The sequence below is a fragment of the Leuciscus leuciscus genome, assembly GCF_965113295.1.
Source record: "Leuciscus leuciscus genome assembly, chromosome: 23".
Classification (NCBI taxonomy): Eukaryota; Metazoa; Chordata; class Actinopteri; order Cypriniformes; family Leuciscidae; genus Leuciscus; species Leuciscus leuciscus.
The window spans coordinates 7,288,444-7,308,194 of NC_138747.1; the positions used below are offsets into that span (position 1 = coordinate 7,288,444).

General features: G+C 35.7%; 2 protein-coding genes across 3 annotated transcripts in view; both read left to right on the forward strand.

Moving 5' to 3' along the window:
* LOC309487683 (polyamine-transporting ATPase 13A3-like) overlaps positions 1 to 8,824 on the forward strand; it is a 200,300-nt gene extending 191,476 nt beyond the window's left edge. The window contains exons 30-33 of one of the 2 annotated variants that reach the window (XM_082155450.1): positions 54 to 142; positions 577 to 657; positions 2,784 to 2,876; positions 5,608 to 8,824. In XM_082155450.1, the coding sequence (XP_082011576.1) occupies positions 54 to 142; positions 577 to 657; positions 2,784 to 2,876; positions 5,608 to 5,808 (464 nt within the window). In that variant the 3' untranslated portion in view covers positions 5,809 to 8,824. The remainder of the gene's footprint in view (positions 1 to 53; positions 143 to 576; positions 658 to 2,783; positions 2,877 to 5,607) is intronic. The other variant, XM_082155451.1, reaches the window with a different exon arrangement.
* A 2,181-nt stretch (positions 8,825 to 11,005) lies between these two features.
* On the forward strand, positions 11,006 to 16,249 carry tdo2b (tryptophan 2,3-dioxygenase b). The gene is made up of 12 exons (XM_082156052.1): positions 11,006 to 11,127; positions 11,283 to 11,376; positions 11,533 to 11,623; positions 11,752 to 11,822; positions 11,970 to 12,097; positions 12,301 to 12,487; positions 12,595 to 12,702; positions 12,788 to 12,899; positions 14,042 to 14,099; positions 14,192 to 14,271; positions 14,349 to 14,439; positions 15,791 to 16,249. The coding sequence occupies exons 1-12, from the start codon at positions 11,093 to 11,095 to the stop codon at positions 15,948 to 15,950; spliced, it is 1,215 nt and encodes a 404-aa protein (XP_082012178.1). The 5' UTR covers positions 11,006 to 11,092; the 3' UTR covers positions 15,951 to 16,249.
* The last annotated feature ends 3,502 nt before the right edge of the window (positions 16,250 to 19,751 follow it).

Genomic DNA, 19,751 nt, shown 5'->3' on the forward strand with positions numbered 1-19,751 from the left:
CTCAGTTACTGTTCATTGACTGTGTTTCTGGTTGTCTGTTTTGTTTCTTTTAGGGCCGTTTGTTCTTTCTGCTTTAATTCTCACCATTTTCCTGTTTTTCATCATGTTTGTCCCAATCTCTGGAATCTATCAATTTTTGGAGGTATGGTTGTTTCTTAATTAATTCCTTTAGATAATATATGTCCTATTGTTTGAATAATTATTCAATTATTTCAATACCTTTCACAATTAAATGATTTATTAATAATTTGAATATATTTTAAAACGTCATTCATTACTCCAGTCTTCAGTGTCACATGATACTTCAGAAATCATTCTAATATGCTGATTAGCTGCTCAGGAAACATTTCTTATTATTATCAATGTTGAAGACAGTTGTGCTGCTTCATATTTTTGTGAAAACCATGCATTTATTTGAAATAGAAACATTTTGCAACATTAGAAATGTCTTTAATGTTACATTGGATCAATTGAATGCACCTTTCCTGAATAAAAGTACTGTATTAATTTCTTTCAAAATACATTTTTACTGATCTTGTTTTAAGAAGTTCTCTACATTGTCTCCATTCTCCTCAGCTTGTGTGTGTTCCTTTGAGCTGGCGTGTGGCTATGGTGATTATCGTACTGGGCAACACCATAGTGAGTGTGTTCATCGAGGTAAGTGGGAACATCAGACTCTTACATCTCCCACATTATTTGTAGTGGATATTTACATATGAAAAGAAATTGCATTTCAATGTAATTCTATTGCTAGTTCATATACAGTATTTAGGGAAGATGGAGTTGACCCTTCAGCCAGGGTCAATAACACACTGCTCTTGCTGTAACCTAATTAAAACCCTCTATTGTACTTGATGGCATATACACTGCTACAGAAAAATACAAAAATAGGGTTGGGAATCAAGAGCTGGTTCTTATTCAGAGCTGGTTCCATTTTTATATAACATGAAAAATTTTTTATTTAGTTCAAGTACTACATATACATGTAAACACAAGTTCTTGTATATAAATATACACTGCCCGGCCAAAAGGAAAAAAAAGTTGCTGTTTGGATTTAAATGGGCAAATGCTTAAGAGTCCATGATTGGGTTATTATTGCAGTGATTATTATGTTTCTTGCATGTTATATGTTTGGCAACAGTTCTTCTAACCCTCATTAATGGAGTGTGTAGCTTTTCATTTCTTGAACAACCATGTAGGAAAACACATCATAGCCATATTCCAGGATTACAATGTCAAGATTCATCAGTCTCACTTTACTTCAAATAACATCAAAACATTTATTTCCATCAAGAGTTGCATCAATTTGTGGTCAAGATCTTGTATTGACAATGTAAGAGTCCAACACTCTGTAAAGAGTTTCAATGAATTTATGGTCTGGACTCAGAAGTGCCAATTCATGTGTGAAAATGATTCTTCATGCTCCCTCCCAACCATTCTTTCACAATTTGAGCCTGATGAATCTTGACATTATCATCCTGGAATATGGCCATGATGTTTCTTCCTACATGGTTGTTTAAAGAAATGAAAAGCTACACACTCCATCTATAAGAACTGTTTCCAAACGTATAACATGCTAGAAACATAATAATCACTGCAATAATGATCCAATCATAGACTCTTAAGCATTTTCCTATTAAAATCCAAACTGACTTTTTTGGGGGGCAGGGCAGTATTTAATTTTTTCTGTAGTCAGAACAAATTACTCTATAAAAACATCAGTTCTTTCAGTGAATATTGAGCCAAAAGAGCTTCTAACTCATTAATCTAAAATAGCTTGATCATGGAAGTATTTGGGACAATTTGCAATTAATTTGATTGTTAAGAATTTCAAGTAAGTAAATAAATTACAAAAAATAGAATTTCCCTTATATATATATATATATATATACAGTGTATATATACAGTATAGATATATATATATATTAGGGCAATTATATTTTTTGTAATTTATTTACTTACTTGAAATTCTTAACAATCAAATTAATTGCAAATTGTCCCAAATACTTCCATGATCAAGCTATTTTAGATGAATGAGTTAGAAGCTCTTTTGGCATTATATATATGATAAATATGTTATAACAGTATTAGGATCAGTAATTTGGTGCTTCCTGAAAAGCACTAAAAGAATCATTAATGAATTGGAGAGATTCCCATCCCTATACAAAAGTAAATTTCATCTGCTCTGCTGAGGCTGATTCACAGGATAAGGAAACAGAAGTTATATGTTGAGCTATACAGCCAGCCAGGCCATGAATTGTACAGCGTGTCTGATTCCATCAGCAGCTCCTGCCTCTGAATGAAAGAAAAGGTCAAATTACTATTGTCAAACTTTGAGCAAACTCCTCACGCTTATTAAGAAATGCCAGCAATCATCGTAGTGGCATATAGCGGCTGTTTGCTTCGCCTCTAGATCCCGCCGTCTTCCTGGTGCGGACTACAGGTCACGCTCCTTCTCAGACATTCTCCCTCACCTGTCAATCATAGAACATTAGTCTCCAGCAGCCAATCACTGGGACCCAATCCTTTGATCTCGCTTGATGTTCATTGCCAATAAACTAATTATTTTTAGGGCAGAATAAAATAATTCTCTTGCATCCCTCTATTTCTCTTTTACTAACACACAATCCCAAAAAAACAAACACTGCCCTTTCAAAAAGAAATGTATTTAGTTTTGCTCTTGACAAGGAAACAGCAGAAACAATTGATGACCATAAATCTTTTGCTAGCCATGTGATCCGTAGCTCTCTTCATTCTTTCCGCCCTACTGCGATATTCTTTAGACCGTCGTGCTTGACGTCATCTTATGGAAGCATGTGTTCAGCAGAGACAAGCAGGGAAGCTATGGCGTCTCCCCTGCAGGCCCGACACCACAGGTTGGGAAAAATCTGACACTTCTGTTCACCGTTGCCTTTTCACTTCCTGGTGTCCACTCCGCCCTATTTCCCACTCTCACTCTTTTCCCTCTCTCCTTTCTCCTCTCTCTCTCTCCCTCTCCCTCTCCCTCAACACCCTCTCTTTCCCTCTCACTCAACACCCTGTTTTAACGTTTGGCCTTGCATGCAGCAACATGATTTTTTCTGAACGCTCTCTAGTGCCCCCTGTGGGGACTCTTGTTTTGTCATGCTCCGGGGGCTTACGATTACCCCTCCTCCCCCTCCCCCCATTTTCCTCTAATGCTCCTTCTGTAGTGGCAATTACTGCATACGTGTGTAAGCTATGCGTCTTTTTAAACCGTGTTTGGAATGACGGTGCAGGTATGTGCCAAACAGATCAATATTTAACGTCTAACATAATGAATTGCAAAACTTGCACTAAAGTTCTGATCTATTGTGTTTTGTGTGTTTATAAAGCATCTGTTTTGGTTAAAGGAATATTCTGGGTTGTTTGCAACTTAATGTCTGTGGAAAGCATTTTTGAAGTTGGGACAGTTTTTCTACTTCTGGTTTTGCTTAACTAATTTATAGTTTGCAGTGCCATGTTAACTAGTCCTTGATGGAAAAAAAAATAGGTTTACTTTTTTAGACTACACTACTGTTCAAAAGTTTGGGGTGAGTAAGATGTTTTTTAGTTATGAAATAAATTAATACTTTTCAGCAAGGATGCTTTAAATGTTACAAAAATATATTTCAAAAACAATACTGTTCTTTTGAACATTCTATTCATCAAAGCATCCTGAAAAAAAACTGTATCATTGTTTCCACTCAAATATTGAGCAGAACAGCTGTTTTCAACATTGGTAATAATAATAAGAAATGTTTATTGAGCAGCATATCAGCATATTAGAATGAAGGATCATGTGACATTGAAAACTGGAGTAATGGAAGAAATTCAGCCTTGTCACAGCAGCAATACATTACATTTTAAGATGTTATAATAGAAAACAGTTATTTTAAATTGTAATATTATTTCACAATATTGCTGTTTTTACTGTATTTTTTCTTTTAAATGCAGTCTTGGTGAGCATAAGAGACTTGTTGTAAAAACATTTTTTAAATCGTACAATCCCAAACTTTAGAACGGTAGTGTAGTTAAGTTGTCTTAGTTAGTTTTTGGCAGGGTATTCGAGGCATGAGCTGTAAAGGCACAGCGCTATTCTAGATGTGGGGGGGTGGAGAGCGGCAGCTCAATTGCACTCAAAGATACATGCATGAAAACAGCATGTTTTTGCTTTCACTCAAAAATTGGTATTTACAACATGTTGTAATAAATGATCTGTGAGGTATTTTGAGCTGAAACTTCAGACTCATTCTGGGGACACCTGAGACTTACATTACATCTTGTAAAAAGGGGCATAATAGGTCCTGTTTAAAGTGTAAATAACTCTGAATATTCCTTTAAATGAATGCTCTGGGTTCAGAACGAGTCTGTGGCCTGCTGTCGATCACAGACAAATAATTTATACATGCATCATCCTTTTAAATTGGGACTATTTTTGTTGGATGAACTTCAAGTTACCAATTGGTTTGGTGTACTCATGCAGATATGGAGTAGTGTTATTTTAGTATTATATTTAGTATTTTAGTATTACATACTTTTTACTCATTTTTAACTTAATAAAATTGGGACATGTTATGTCCCATTATTATTTTTTTCCAGCTTCATTTCAGTTACTGAAAACATAGTTGTTGTTTTTTTATATAGTTTTAGTTAAGAATAATAACACTGATACTGGGAAATTAACCAGGTTGACTTTTTTCTTTTTTTTTTTTAGCTTGTCAATAAGTTATAGTAATATATAATAATAGATTGCAAATAACCTGGAATATTCTTTTAAAGGAATGTCCCGGGTTTAAAAGGAGCTATATTGACAGTATCTGTGGCCTGCCTTCGATTTAAAAAAATAAATAATTTTGAGCCCTTATATTGTTAAAACAAGCAAATATTGTCTACAGTAAGTCCATGAAGCAACCCTTCAGAAGGGTTTTGAAGATGAAATGTTTTTGTTAAAGCACTTATTTTAATGCTTCTACACCAAAATATGTCAACAGATGGATGAAATGCAGTTTATGATTCCTGTGAGTGGATTTTTCTCTGTGTACATATTGTATACTATTAGTGGGCTCAGAAATGTTATATATCTTTACACGCATTAGGTTAGTGAGTGGTTTTGTCTTACTACTTCCATTTTAACTCTATAATGAGTAAGTCTTTTAAAACTGAACCTTTATCACAATGCAGTGTCTTTCCCCATATACTTACTATTTGTATTTTGCATTGAAAGCACATTACATTGATGACAAGTCAAAGTTATTTTCTGTGGTAACTGACAGCATGCCATGGATTTGAACCCGGAACATTCTTTTTAATACCATTTGAGCTTAGCTAAAGCAAAAATGTATATTTCATTGGAATTTTTGGATAAGAATAAAAATTCATTACCCTTGCATGTGCTCAGAGGCATGACATACTCTACAGACAGACCAAAGGCTCTGACATTGTTTCTGCAGATGAATATGAATATCTCTTTTCATTTTATTGTAGTTTACAGCGATTCCGTTACAGGTTTGAATTCTGTCTTTTGAAGAAAAGGATAAAAACCGACTTCTTATCTTCACCTTCTCCTGTGTTCCTCTCTGGCCGATGTGTGTGTATGTGTGTCTATAGGAAGGAATAGAGCTGTATGGAACTAAATGCCTCTCCTGGCTGTGCTGCCGACGGAGAAAAGTGCCCAAGGCTCGGTACATGCACCTGGCCCAAGAGCTGAGCGTGGATCCCGACTGGCCTCCCAAACCTAAGAGCACTACTGAAGCCAAACCCGGCCCTCATCCGGACGACTGCTCCTACCAGATCGAGGCGGTTTCCTAGCATTTCCACCCGCTCACACTCCGTATTGCACATCCAAACCACCAGGGAGTTCTGGTAAATTGTAACGATTTTGTTCAAACCGATACGAAAAAAGACACCAAAAACAAAAGAGTTTTTAATAACACTTCGAAGATATTTCGAGGTTCTGTTCTCCCATTTGATTTTTTTTGTTTGTTTCTGCTGCACAATATGTTTTTTTTAAATGGGCGGGGTTCACGGGCTGGGAACTGTGTAAGCCCCGCCCACTCAGGCGTGCGGTTTGTCAGCACGTCACCGATATCCCCTTAAGACATCATGTAGACCGCAAAGTCATTGAACTCATTACCAAATGTGGCTCTTTAGATCACCGTCAGACACCATGGTCCTGGTGGCTCTCCTACAGATATCAAGGAGGCTCTTCACTGGATTTCAAGCATCGTCCTGTTACTGTAGTCTGTAGTGCATCATCTCTACAGGCTCTGCGGCAGGGGCTGCATGCTAACGCTTTGGAAACCATCGCTGCATGCGGAACAAACCAAACTCTAATGGCTCACAGAATCCAAGATCCAGCTTCGTTTTCAGCCAGCTCGTTTAAAAAAATATATATATCGAAGTAGATATATAATTATACTTGATCTTTACTTTTCATATCTCTTCCCATGGAAGAATCGAGGTGGGATTCACTTGTGGAAGGCCAAATTTGTAAAAGTTTGCGTTTTGTTCACTTTTCCTGGCGCAGTATTTGCGGTTGGTTTTGATTCGATCCATCCTGAAACTGAAGTCAAGTCCTGATTTAACTAAAAAGCCGGCATCACAGTTTTTGCAAGGAAACGTTACTGGGAATTGCATTGGGGATCAACAGGAAAGAGGCAAGGGGCTTAGGCGTGCATCGAGAAATATAGGGCACATTAGGAAAAAGTACAAATGATAGTTTTAAACTGGAGTCCTTTAAGTTGTGTATCTGACAATTGTATGTTGAAATTTTGCAATCCAAATCAAAGCAGGTTGCTGATAAAATCATTCTCAATTGGCCAGTTAACAGTATTACTTGTGCATGACTTATTAACGGTTTTGCTGCTAATCTAGGAAACAAAACAACATTTTTCATTCTAAACGATCATTAGAAGGTTCGAAATCTGTTGCAGATGATCCCTCCCCCTCTTCCAGATGCGATGTATTTGCATAATTTATACAATGCAGTTTAACTATTCTCAACTTGCAGATTTGCATCTTTTGGTATTATTTGTTTTTTGAAGAAAAAACAAAACAAAAACAGGCTTTTCATATAATAATTTTACATGTGGCGTTCCTGAAAAGAACCACTAAGCAATATCAGGTGATCACCGTTGTTTTTTCATTACACTGACAGTTTGTATTGTTGCTCATCTGAAAATCCAAACCATTTATAGAGTATTTTGAAGAGTTTTGGTCAGTCATTTCACTGAGGTAAGTTTCATGCCTTTTTATGCTTTTTTTTTTTTTTTGCAACTTTTCATGTTATCAAAAAAGTCTCAAATGGGAAATGATTAATAGTAATATGTACTATTAAAAATGGAAAATATCAATTGCATGTCTTTTGGACAGCACTTAATTTAATAATGAATTACTATGTGAGGTAACAGAATTTGTAAACATATTAAAGAAACATGTTCTACATGAACCTTGGAATGAAATGTTGTTTGAATACGAAGGAACAAGATGTGCAAACATTGAAGTTCGAACAGTTATCCAACAATCTAATCACGGATTTTCCTACATGTTTGTGTTTATTTATTGTTTGGCTTTCAAGTTCATGTTGATTTGTTTTGCTGTATATGGGGCATTTTTAATTCAGTTTAATCTGAAAAAGGGCTGAATCTGTCTGTCTTGTTATTGCTCCGTTTCTGCAATACTTCGGTACTGTTTGATGTTTGAAATGGTATTGATCATCTGCCATATTTGCAATGTGTTCTTTTCAACCGTGTGTCCAATGTCGTATTTGTATGTTTGTTAATATCATAAACGCGTGTTTGCTGGGCATTCCTTGAGCGAGGCAACAACAAATCACCTTGCTGTTATTGACCTGGGTGACACGATCAATTATATGATGTATAAGTTTTAAAAACATCTCAAAGCATCTACTGAGCCCGGATAGTTAAACAGACATGCCTATTATTATTTTATTTTGTACATGTATGTCCTTAACAAATGTGAATGCAATGCTTTTGGGATTGGGGAATGTTAAATTATTTTCTTTTTTTTTAATTATTGGTATTGTTAATTCTGAAGTATTTTTAATTTTTTTTTATTGTTTAGTTTGTCTTGATCTGAACTGTGTGGTGTGGCAATCATTCTCTCTTCCTCTAGGAGGCAGTAGGTTGCTGCTAGGACTTGGAGAACATCATCACAATAACAAACCTGCACCTTATGCACATTTTTGTCGGTTTTGTTCACTTTTACACCTGCAGATGAACACTGAAAGGGATAGTTCATCCAAAAATAAAAATTCTGTCATATACTATTTTATCTTATATGTTTCTATGTTCTGTTGAACACAAAAGAGGATGTTTTGAAGAATGTGGGTAACCAAACAGTTGCTGGTCCCCATTGACTTCCATAGTATGGGCGGGAAAAATTAAATGGAAGTTAATGGGGACCAGCAACTTGGTTGAGTAAATTATGACGGAACTTTTATTTTAGGATTAACTATCCCTTAAGTTCCATAGCAATCATATATGTGCTGAAAAAAAAATTTGTTTTTCAAAACTGGGGCCATGTTCACGTCATCTTTGTCATATCTGCAGTTCTCTAGGATACAAACGCACAGGAAAAAATAGTGTTTGATTACTGGAGGTCATTAAATACAGTTACTCTTTGCTTTTGCATAATTAATTTTGTACCGTATGTCATATTCATTTTTGTGTGAGAACGAAGGTGTTATCAAACATGAGCAAAAGTTCAGCCACTGGTTCTGTTAAGGCTGGAGTGGTTAATTTCCTCAGGGAAATGTGTGTATTTGTAATGATTAATGCTGAATAAATACATATGGAAAAAGTCACGTGGGTCAGTGTTCTTGGTGACGTTCAGTAGATATTCTCCCGCCACGTTTTATATTTGAATATGTAATTTTTATTTTTATTTTATTTGCTTTAATGTATAGTGTGAGTTTGTCTTTGTTATTTTTCCTCCCCTACGTACTGATCTGCAATAAATGGCAAAAAGAGAAAATTCTTATCGTTCATTGAGCAGGTCGGCTGTAAAATGGGGTGTGGGAAGCTTTCTTATTTCAATTGTTTAGCTGGCTTATTTTCTATTTGAATATATAATAAAATGTCATTTATTCCTGTGATACAAAGCTGAATTTTCAGCATCATTACTCTAGTCTTAGGTGTCACATGATCCTTCAAAAATCATTTTAATATGCTGATTTGCGATTTCTTGATGAAAATTGTTTTGCTGCTTAATGTTTTTTCAGGATTCTTTGATGAATGGTAGGTTCAAAAAAAGATTTATTTTTTATTTAATTTTTTTATGTATTTGATCAATTGAATGTGTCCTTGCTAAATAAAAGTAGCCTATACATTTCTGAAAATCATACACCAAACATTTGAAGCGATAGTGCAAGTAAAAAGTTAAAAATATAGGCCTACTAGTTACGAATTAGCGAAATCTAATATGTAAAGAGACATTGACGGTCATCTAGTAGGCTATATGGTTTTCCACTGTTTTCAACCAAACTTCCTTAATTCCATTATTTTAGGCACATAAACACATGCTTGTGTTTCTTGGAGCATGTGGTGTTTTACTTGTGTTTGCACAGAATGTTGTAGGCTACATTAACCGAACTTCAGCCCCATTCAAATTACAACACCCTTTGACCTTAAGCTCTGTCTCTGAGATATCGATTTTTTTTTTTTTTTTTTTTTTTTTAAGGTCATGCCTTTTGGTCGGGCTCCAAATTATGTAATATGACTGTTTGAGGATGCATGGTTCCACAAGAACATGCGAAAGCAAAAAACAGCTCTTATATAAAGTTGTTACAATCCCTGAAGCATTCTTTCGATGAAATGTATTGACTGGATTATAAATAAACACGCCAAAAAGGACACCCGAACACAAAAACCAAATGCACTTGTTTTAATTTGGTGTCATTACATTTGACCATTTAATACAGTTTTGAAAATGAGGGTTGCAATTAAATGTTCTTCATTTTGATATTGTGCTTGTGACGTGTTGGCTTGTCTGGTTTTCAAAATGTGTTTGCTTTTTGCGTTTAGATTAAACTCACATGACCTTGTCGTGACATGCCTCCTGACCATCGAGAGATGCCATTGGCTGTTAATGTTACATTTTAAGAGAGTAGGGACATAGGCCTACTGACTTTTAAATATTTACCTGTCCATATACACGTATGGTAGCCTACCATTAGTGTAGTAGCTATAAAAAAATAAATTCTAAATGCAAGGACACTTTGACCATGACACAAACAAGCACATGATCAAATTGCAGAACATTTAAATAATCCTCATTTTCAAGACTCCATTAAATGGTCAAATGTTGCCGACTGGACAACAAATTAAATGGTCAACAAGCACATACTGTAGGCCTATGGCTTATGGCAGCTTTGACTTTTTTATTATTATTTATTTTTTATCCATAATCAAACCCTCCAAGTCTAATCTTACATGGGAGGTTTTTGGGGATCATAACAAGATTGGCAAATCATAATTAAGGACCGGGACTATCCATTTCTTTTAAATAGAAAAAAATATTGTATTTATTTAAATAAAAAAGCATTGTCACATGATTCAATTAGAAATTATATAAGTCTAAATTTTAGTATCATTGAGATACTATTATAGTTTTTATTCATATTTTGAATTCGTTTTAACTTTTTATAATTTATCATTTTAAAGTTTTAGTAATTTTTGTTGTTTAGTTTTGTAATTTTTATTATAGTTTTTTTTTAATGTCTATATAGTAAATGTATTGTTTTAAGTGTTATTTTAGTACATCGTTAAACTAAATGAAATAAAATAAGTTGTTTTATTTTATTTTATTTTACGTTTATTTTTAATTAACTAGTAACTCTGGTCTAAAAAAAGAAAAAAAATCCAAAACAATCACATTGTAAACTGTAGACAAACACACACTCACATGCCTACCTTGCATCCTGCTTGGATAGGCAGGGTTTGACAATCCAGCATTTGATTGGACACTTCAAACCTTTAAATGCTTCACTTTGCAATGAAACATCCAGAACCTTGTGATAACCTTTAGTCAACGCTGATAAGATCAATTCTTGTTGGACATTTTGAGGAAAAACATGAGTGGATGTCCGTTTTTTGAAAGAAAGCATCAGTGGGTTTTATTTTGTTTTAGAATTTGTTTTTGAACTAAATGTTTTTATTTTATATCAAAATCAAATGAAATACAATGTTATCAACATAAAATGCAATGTTTAAATTTTTTTAACCAAAATTTTAAAAACTTTTTTTTTTTTATCTCAAAATTAGATTGTTTACCAGTAAAGCAGAGGAAGAGGATGAATCCCAAAAGGGCACCAACAAAGCCACTAAAGGAGGAATCATCTATGGAGAATACCTACAGGTAATTAACTTAAAGTCATCAACCTTTATCGACATCTGTACTGATCCAAATATGAATTATTCATATCTAAAATGTCAGTCTTTTTTGCGGCAAATGATTTAGCAAGAAAAGCTGATGTGCATTAAGTTGTAATAACGTCAGTCTGTTTGCTGTTAGCTTGACAAGGTGCTGAACGCTCAAGTTTTGCAGAGTGAACTGAAAGGCAACAAAATCCATGATGAGCATCTCTTCATCATTACCCACCAAGGTAATCTATTTATATGTATTCATAACGTATGAAAACCTGCTCTGTTACAGTAGCTCTCATGTAGCATTAAAAAATATTTCGCATTCTAAGGTTCCATTTTCACTGTATTATCCTGCTTTCTCCTTTAGCTTACGAGTTGTGGTTTAAGCAGATATTGTGGGAGCTCGATTCAGTTCGGGACCTATTCATTAAAAACCATGTGAGTTAAACTAACAAAGTGAATATTGAGTAAAGTAAGTGTAACTTTTAAAGAGAAGAGTTGACTTTACCTCAAGCATTTTGACTTTATTTAGATGCATTTTTTGTGCTAAAATGAAAAATTATGACATGTGGACGCCGCCCACAGGTTCGGGATGAGAGAAACATGCTGAAGGTGGTGAGCAGGATCCACAGGGTCACCATGATCTTCAAACTGCTGGTGGAACAGTTTGCTGTCCTGGAGACCATGACGGCCCTGGACTTCTTTGACTTTAGGTAACAGCCTCAGTCAATATAACTCATAAAAGCTCAGGTTCTCTCCGCTCAAACAACCATGGCCTCAATTGTACAAAGAATTTGTGTAAGAAGTTGTGAAATTAAAAATCTTGCTGATACATCCACCCTAGAACATATTCCACGAGTGAGCTTGCTGCAGGTAATTTGTGAATGAATCAGACTATGTTGTGTACGTGTTGTAGGGAGTATCTGTCCCCAGCATCGGGGTTCCAGAGTCTTCAGTTCCGTCTTCTGGAGGGTAAGATTGGTGTGGCGGATCATTTAAGAGTCCCATACAACCGTCGACACTACAGAGATAACTTCCACGAACATGAGAGTGAGATACTGCTGAGTTCAGAGCAGGAACCCTCTCTCCTTCAGCTGGTGGAGGTAAAACCTCTCATCTTCAGGTTCAAAAGAAATAGAAACTTTACCACTATTGTTTTTCCGTAATTAGAATGCTATGTCAAAGTTATATGCTATTATGTGTTTTGTAGCAATGGCTGGAAAGGACTCCTGGACTTGAAAGTGATGGGTTTAATTTCTGGGGGGAACTCCAAGCCAACATCGAAGAGGGTCTCAAGATGGAGAAGCAGAAACTGGAAGTTCGTTCTGCTCTCATTTCTAATCACAGTTATTTTTTTCCAGTCATGTTACTGAGCTTAAGGTTAACATTGCTTTCACTGATAGAAACTGGAAGATTCTGAGGTAAAGCAGGAGCTTCTAGAGGATCGAAACAAACAGTCTGAGGTCTTCACTGCCTTATTTGACCCAAAACGCCATGAGCATCTTTTAAGCAAAGGTGAGGACCGGCCCACAATGCTTTGCCACTAACCGCTAAGGTAGTATAGACTAATAAGTAGGGTTATTAACTAAAACTATGGACTCTTTTTACAGACTGTGATGACACGTTTCCACAGTTATCAACATCGCAAGTCTAGTAAAGTTTTTCATAGTTTTTAAAAAACAAAACGTAAGGTAGCAAATTAGCTCAAAGGGGAAATATGAATAATAAACTTGTTATAATTAATTATAAATATTTGGATCAGTTAATTAAATTAACTTGATGTAGCCGAATTAATTTTACAATTCAATTAATCTGTTCGTCCAGCGATTACTCAGTATTGATCGTCTATCAATTCTCAGAAAGGATATATTTTGTGTAAAATCAAAACCCACATGAATATACACAAATGTTTTATTTGACTAAATCACGAACACATAACTGATCTAAACAAACACATACACACAATCACACAAATATGGGTAAAGTGTTAAAGGAACACGCCAACTTTTTAGGACTTTAACTTATTCACCGTATCCCACAGAGTTAGATAAGTCCATACATACCCTTTTCATCTCTGTGCGTGCCGTAACTCTGTCTGACGTACACACCGCTAGCCTAGCTTAGCACAAAGACTGGAGGTAAATGGCTCCAGCTAGCATACTGCTCCCAATAAGTGACAAAATAACGCCAACATGTTGTGATTTGTATAGTCACAGCGTGTACGAATAACAAGGTCACATGAGACATAGCCATCTTCTAACCGTATACATACTGGGAACTATATTCTCAGAAGGCGAAGCACTGCTACTTCTGCGGAGTGATTTACTCCAACTGCTCCTCACCACGGGGCTTCTCAGGTGCAAATCACTCCGCCCAAGTAGCAGTGCTTCGCCTTCTGAGAATATAGTTCCCAGTATGTATACGGTTAGAAGATGGCTGTGTCTCATGTGACCTTGTTATCTCGCTGGCACCTTAGCACCTTGTTTTGTGTTTGCTGGATTATTCAGTAAATATAATGAATAATTGTGTGTCTGTTTGGTCCATCCGCTACAGTGATAGGCCTACACATTTATAACGCTATACTTTGTTATATTACCTTGGCAGTTAATGACAAAAAATGAATTAACAGTGCTGTGATTTTAATCTTTTTCCAAAAGGTGAACGTCGACTTTCTTACAAGGCCCTTCAAGGAGCTCTAATGATCAATTTCTATAGGTATGCATTTCATGCAATATCCGCTAAATTCATGTAAATATTATTTTTATTCATTATACAATGGAGACAGACCTTAATTTTTCCCCTTCCAGGGAAGAGCCTCGCTTCCAGGTTCCCTTCCAGCTCCTGACTGCGCTGATGGAGATCGATACGCTTATGACCAAGTGGAGATGTAAGCCTTTGATTCTGAGCTCTCATTCAGAAATCTACAGCCATGTCCCACATTTAACACCAAAACTTTTTCTCTAGATAACCATGTCTGTATGGTGCACAGAATGATTGGTAGTAAGGCAGGTACAGGTGGATCTTCAGGATACCATTACCTGCGCTCGACTGTCAGGTGTGTGTCTCATTTTAATTTTTCTGTGCCAGCCTGAAACACTAAACTTCCTGTGGTGTTTTGGTCATCATCTTACTCATGGTGGCATGATTACAGCTCATTTACACAGTGGTTCTTATGGGGTGCATCTCAAACAAATGTCTAAACAGCATAATCAAATAATGTTGTTATTTAATACCAGCACATACAATGTTGTACGTTAATGTTGTAGGCCTACTGATTATGTATATACAGAAAACAGCCTTTGCAACGGCATTCAAGTGCGTGAATAGCGGTTGGCACTCTGTCTATATAAAGCGGTGTACTGAACGCCAATCCCACTGAATCGTTCTTCTTCAGACCGTCGGCTTGTCATCGTCTGAACAAGCCCAACATAGAAGTTCCTCGCCATAGAAAAGCACCTCTTCAGCGGACGGCATCACAAGCCGCTCCGCTGCCGTGTCCCATATAAGAAGCTGAGAAAGAGCTCACTGCAGCCAATGGCATAGTTCATCCAATGCATTACTGAAATATTAAAATGTTGTTGTTTATTTAAGTTAAAAGTTATGTACTGATGTATTATTCTCTCTTACTGCTTTATTTTTCAATGATTCAACGACATTACAAAGTAAAACTTTTGCAGGTGTTTTACACTGCACGTTTTAAAAAAATCTTTCTGTTTTTATCATTTTTAGTGAGATTATTTGGTAGTCAGAAGTGTGTGTGGGGTGTGGGAGGTGGGCTGTGGGCGGTGCCAATTTTTTTAAAGGTTTGAAGGGGAGTGTGACCCAAAATGTTTGAGAACCGCTCCATGGAAGCTTGTTTCCGCAACAGAATAAAAAATAAAAAAAAGGTAATTGCAACTTTTTATCACACAATTCAGATTTTTTCTCTCTTGCAAATGCGTTTATATCACGCAATACTGTGAAAAAAAAGTCCGAATTGTGTGATATAAAGTCGCAATTGCATGTTGTAAACTCGTAATTCTGAGAAAAAAAGTCTCAGGATTTATAAATTTATACAATTTATAACTCGTAATTGCGAGTTTATATCTCAAAATTCTGAGAAAAGATGTAAATTGCGAGAAAAAAAGGTCAAAAAGAGATTACATCTCGCAATTGTGAGAAAAAAAGTTCTCTTTTTAAAAGATAAAAAGTCGCAATTATCTTTTAAATTGTTATATTCTGTGGCAGAAACAAGCTTCCATATTTTTACACGTGTTTGAAGATGATAAAAGGCTTTTATTGGCATTTTAATGCATTTATGGGAGTTTCACACAGTGATAAACAGTAACACTTTAACCTCAGAAAAGTGCTTAAAAAGATGAAAGTTTGCCATAAATCAATGAATGCCTCGTTCTCTCATCTTTCAGTGACCGTTACAAAGTGTTTGTGGATTTGTTCAACCTGGCATCATTCCTGGTACCTCGTGCCTGGGTGCCCAAACTGAACCCAAACATCCATAAGTTCCCCTACATGGCCGAGTGTTACGACAGCTCCTACAATTCATGCAGCGGTGAGGATTCAGATTAGAAAGATCAGACTTGTTTGTCCAGGCTGATGAAATGAAATAATGTCCAAGAACTCCTGGAATAATGCCAAGTACTCTGTATTGATCAGCTAAAGTCTGTGCTTTTTGCTCCATTTACGTAATTTACTAGATATCGAAAAACTAGAAACTTCTCTCCATATGTTATAGGCTAGATAAAGGAAGTTTAATGATGAAGTAATTGTGTATATACAAACAAATCAAGATATCTTGTACATACTATTTATATTTGAAACATGTATGTAAAAAATGTCTTTTGTACCAATAAAAGGATATTTTTGAATGCAGCTCATTGATTTCACACACACACACACACACACACACACGCACGCACGCACGCACACACACACACACACACACAATATTAAACAGTACTGTGCAAAAGTCTTAGGCATGTTAATACCCCCCCCTGATCTGATCTCACCATCATCGAGTCCGTCTGTGATTACATGAAGAAACAGAAGAACTGCGGGAACGTCTCCGAGATGCTTGAAGAAACCTTCCTGCAAAGCTACCTGAAAAAACAGCATGTGTACCTGGACAAAAGCCGTTTTAAACGCAAAGGGTCGTTACACCATATATTGATTTGAATTAAGTTAATAGAAGTTAAATCATAAATAAAGTCAATTTGTGATTTTATTTTTGAAAGCATTCTCACTTTACAGCATTTTAACACAAGTGCCAGTACTTTTCACAGTACTGTAGCTTTGCAGGAAGGTTTCTTCAAAATGTAATTTGGACTGTAGATGCAAATTTTATGCTGAAGTTTTAAGTAAAGATACTGTGCACCAGATCAATAAGCATATTTTCATCACTACTTGTAAAATAAACACTAGATTTTTTCCAGAATTTTCTCCAACCCAGTTCACCAGCTTCTGATGGTAAATATATGTGACCGCTGTCACATTGATCTAATGTTCTGAACTGGGGACCATCTTGACTGAATAAACAAATGAACTGCTCCAAATCAGTGGAAATGGACAAAGATGACTTTTTTCATCTTTTAATTTTTTTTTTTTTACCAATGTGCTAATTTAATGTTTTGAGTTTGTTTTCATTCATGTTTGTATTTCTGTATCAGTTTTCCAACTGTTTATTTAGTTTTTTGCTTCTAGTCTGTTCATTAGTTCTGTTCTCTCGGTTTCCCTGCCTGTTTGTCCCCATAGTGTGGTAGAAATTCCTCTACGCACCTGACTCAAGTTAAACCAGTTGTCCCCAACACCTGCAATACTATCCTTGGGTGACTCGCACTCTGACCACAAACGATGCCTAGAATTATAAGAATTATAGCTTTACTCTGACCACAAAATATACCTAGAATTATAAGAATTTGAGCTACCTGGCCGCATCAGAACACCGCCTAAGAGCCTCACTTGGGAATAAGATCTCTAGTGTTCCACTAACCTACTATGCAGCATTAACCTTGACAGACTCCAGACAATACCTTCAAATATGATTTAATCACGGCCGGGAGGATCTCAAACCAATTTCAGAGAGAATCCCAACTGCAAAAAGAGTACAACAGTTTTTATAGAATAGGAGCATGGCGAGCAAGGTGACATGGTTCATTATATCATTTTTCTATGATGATCATAACATCATGGTTCTTAATGTGTATAATTCAGCAAACCCTTCTGTTACTAGGTAAAAGCAAATCTGTATTTCTTGATTAGTTCACTTTTTTACTTAAAAGTCATGAGTTTATATATTTCAAATTTTTATTTCCCATTTTTGTTATATTCAGATATGATTCAGAGTCAGACACACTTTGGCCCAAGTGTTGGGGACATTTCATTTTCAAAAGCATATAGATGTTAATCCTGCTAGAAAAAGAAATGACATATACAGTCCTTTAAATGTGTTGGACATAGTATCTTAAAAACATAGGGTTTGACAGCTATTTTCATGCATTTTAGTATTTGTCATGCATATTTAGTATTCTGATGATCCTGGAACGACATTTATGTCCGAAAAATTTGTCCTATCCCTATCCCTAAACCTAACCCCACCCATAACTTACCCCTAAAATCAGAGGGAAATGATAGGTGAATTACACTGATGTCGAAGCACCTAAGCCTTACTGTGAATCTAAACTTGACATAAACTCTAAACTTGTCCCTAAAATTCGATTGGTCGATTGGAATGTTGTTCAAGGATCAACAAAGATGTTGATCCAGGAACATGATGACATACTTGGTGAAATCACGTTCCCCAAATCGGTCCTAAAATGTATTCAGAACTCTTCAAATATGACCAAATTGATATTTCTACTGAACTGTCTTAAAACGAACGAGACACAATCGATTAGTTGACTATTTGTTTTTGTACATCATGTCGTCTTTAGCAGGCTATTTCACAAACTCTTTCAAGATCATTCAGTTACCCTGTAGTAGCCTACACTTTGTCTCTACACATACAGCTTGTGTGAGTTGTGTGGCCATACAATATGTAGGAGGGAAACAACGTGAGTTCTGTTAAAAAATTAACTGTACTGTCCACAATCAGATGTACAGAGGGCATGAACCTGCTGATGGAGTGTTTTCATAGAAAATAACAGAAGTGAACAGTCACTGGGTCTGATGGAAAGAGCGAAGGTTAAGAGCTCAAGTTTGCAGTATAGGTGACAATAAATTCCCACTATAAATGTAGCATACTATATACTATCTTTTATAGAATATACATTTGTAGTGCACATACTTATCTTATTGTAGGCCTATATATTTTATTTATTTAGAAAGGGTTTTTCCTGCGACATAATTACCAGTTTCAATTCATAGATAGATAGATAGATAGATAGATAGATAGATAGATAGATAGATAGATAGATAGATAAAAATGATAAGTAACTGAATAGATAGATAGATCTATCTTGTAACTAGATAGATAGATAGATAGATAGATAGATAGATAGATAGATAGATAGATAGATAGATAGATAGATAGATAGATAGATAGATAGATAGATAGATAGATAGATAGATAGATAGATAGATAGATAGATAGATAGATAGATAGACGGACAGACGATGCTTCAGTTGTCCACTAGAGGGCAGAATGCATCCAACAACAGTAAATGGAGAGGTTGTTCTAGCCAGGGCAGCGTCGTATGACAATGTAGAAACATTTTAATCTCAGTATCATCTTCTGTTATAAACTTTGGTAAAAGAAAAAAGAAAACTCATTTATAAATGACGCAGGTAAAATCACATATAGATTTATAATATTTAACCAAAAAAAAGATACATTTTAGTATTATCATATGACATCCCCTTCAGCCGTGCCATGTGCTTGACATTTTTGGCAACAACGAAATGAAGGACACATCGGAACATATTAAGTCACATTCTGTCAATGCTGTCAAGGCAATGTATATAATTGTACATCCAAATGTTTTTAATCATTTTTAATGCATTTTTAACTCAAAGACCAAAAAATATATCTGTATGTTGTTTCAAAAATGGTCAATGTCCCTTTTTATAGGATACATATTTTCTGTTTAGCTGGCACTATTGTTCATTACTGGCAGGCAGTATAATAGCCTTTTTTCCTGTGTTAGGTTGACGTTAGTAAGTTGTATAGAAGACAGAGAGGGAAAGCTGTACCCTTTTCAGAAAGTATTGATGATAGTGACAGCAGTGCATCAGAAAATAAGGTCCAGTCCAGAAAATAAGAGATGAAGAAGTTTAAGATCAAGGAGGATAGAAGCAGTGAGGGTGATGAAGAATAGAGATGAAGAATATAGCCTAAGTCATAGATTGTTGTTGAAGTCAGGCATTTTGGTACAT

What these genes read in the sequence shown, in the direction of transcription:
- tdo2b (XM_082156052.1), top strand. Translation starts at nt 11,093, where the DNA reads ATGAGTGGATGTCCGTTTTTTGAAAGAAAGCATCA. An exon ending in CTCTCCTTCAGCTGGTGGAG is followed by an intron (nt 12,488 to 12,594) that starts GTAAAACCTCTC and finishes TGTGTTTTGTAG; the next exon opens with CAATGGCTGGAAAGGACTCC. An exon ending in TACCTGCGCTCGACTGTCAG is followed by an intron (nt 14,440 to 15,790) that starts GTGTGTGTCTCA and finishes CTCATCTTTCAG; the next exon opens with TGACCGTTACAAAGTGTTTG.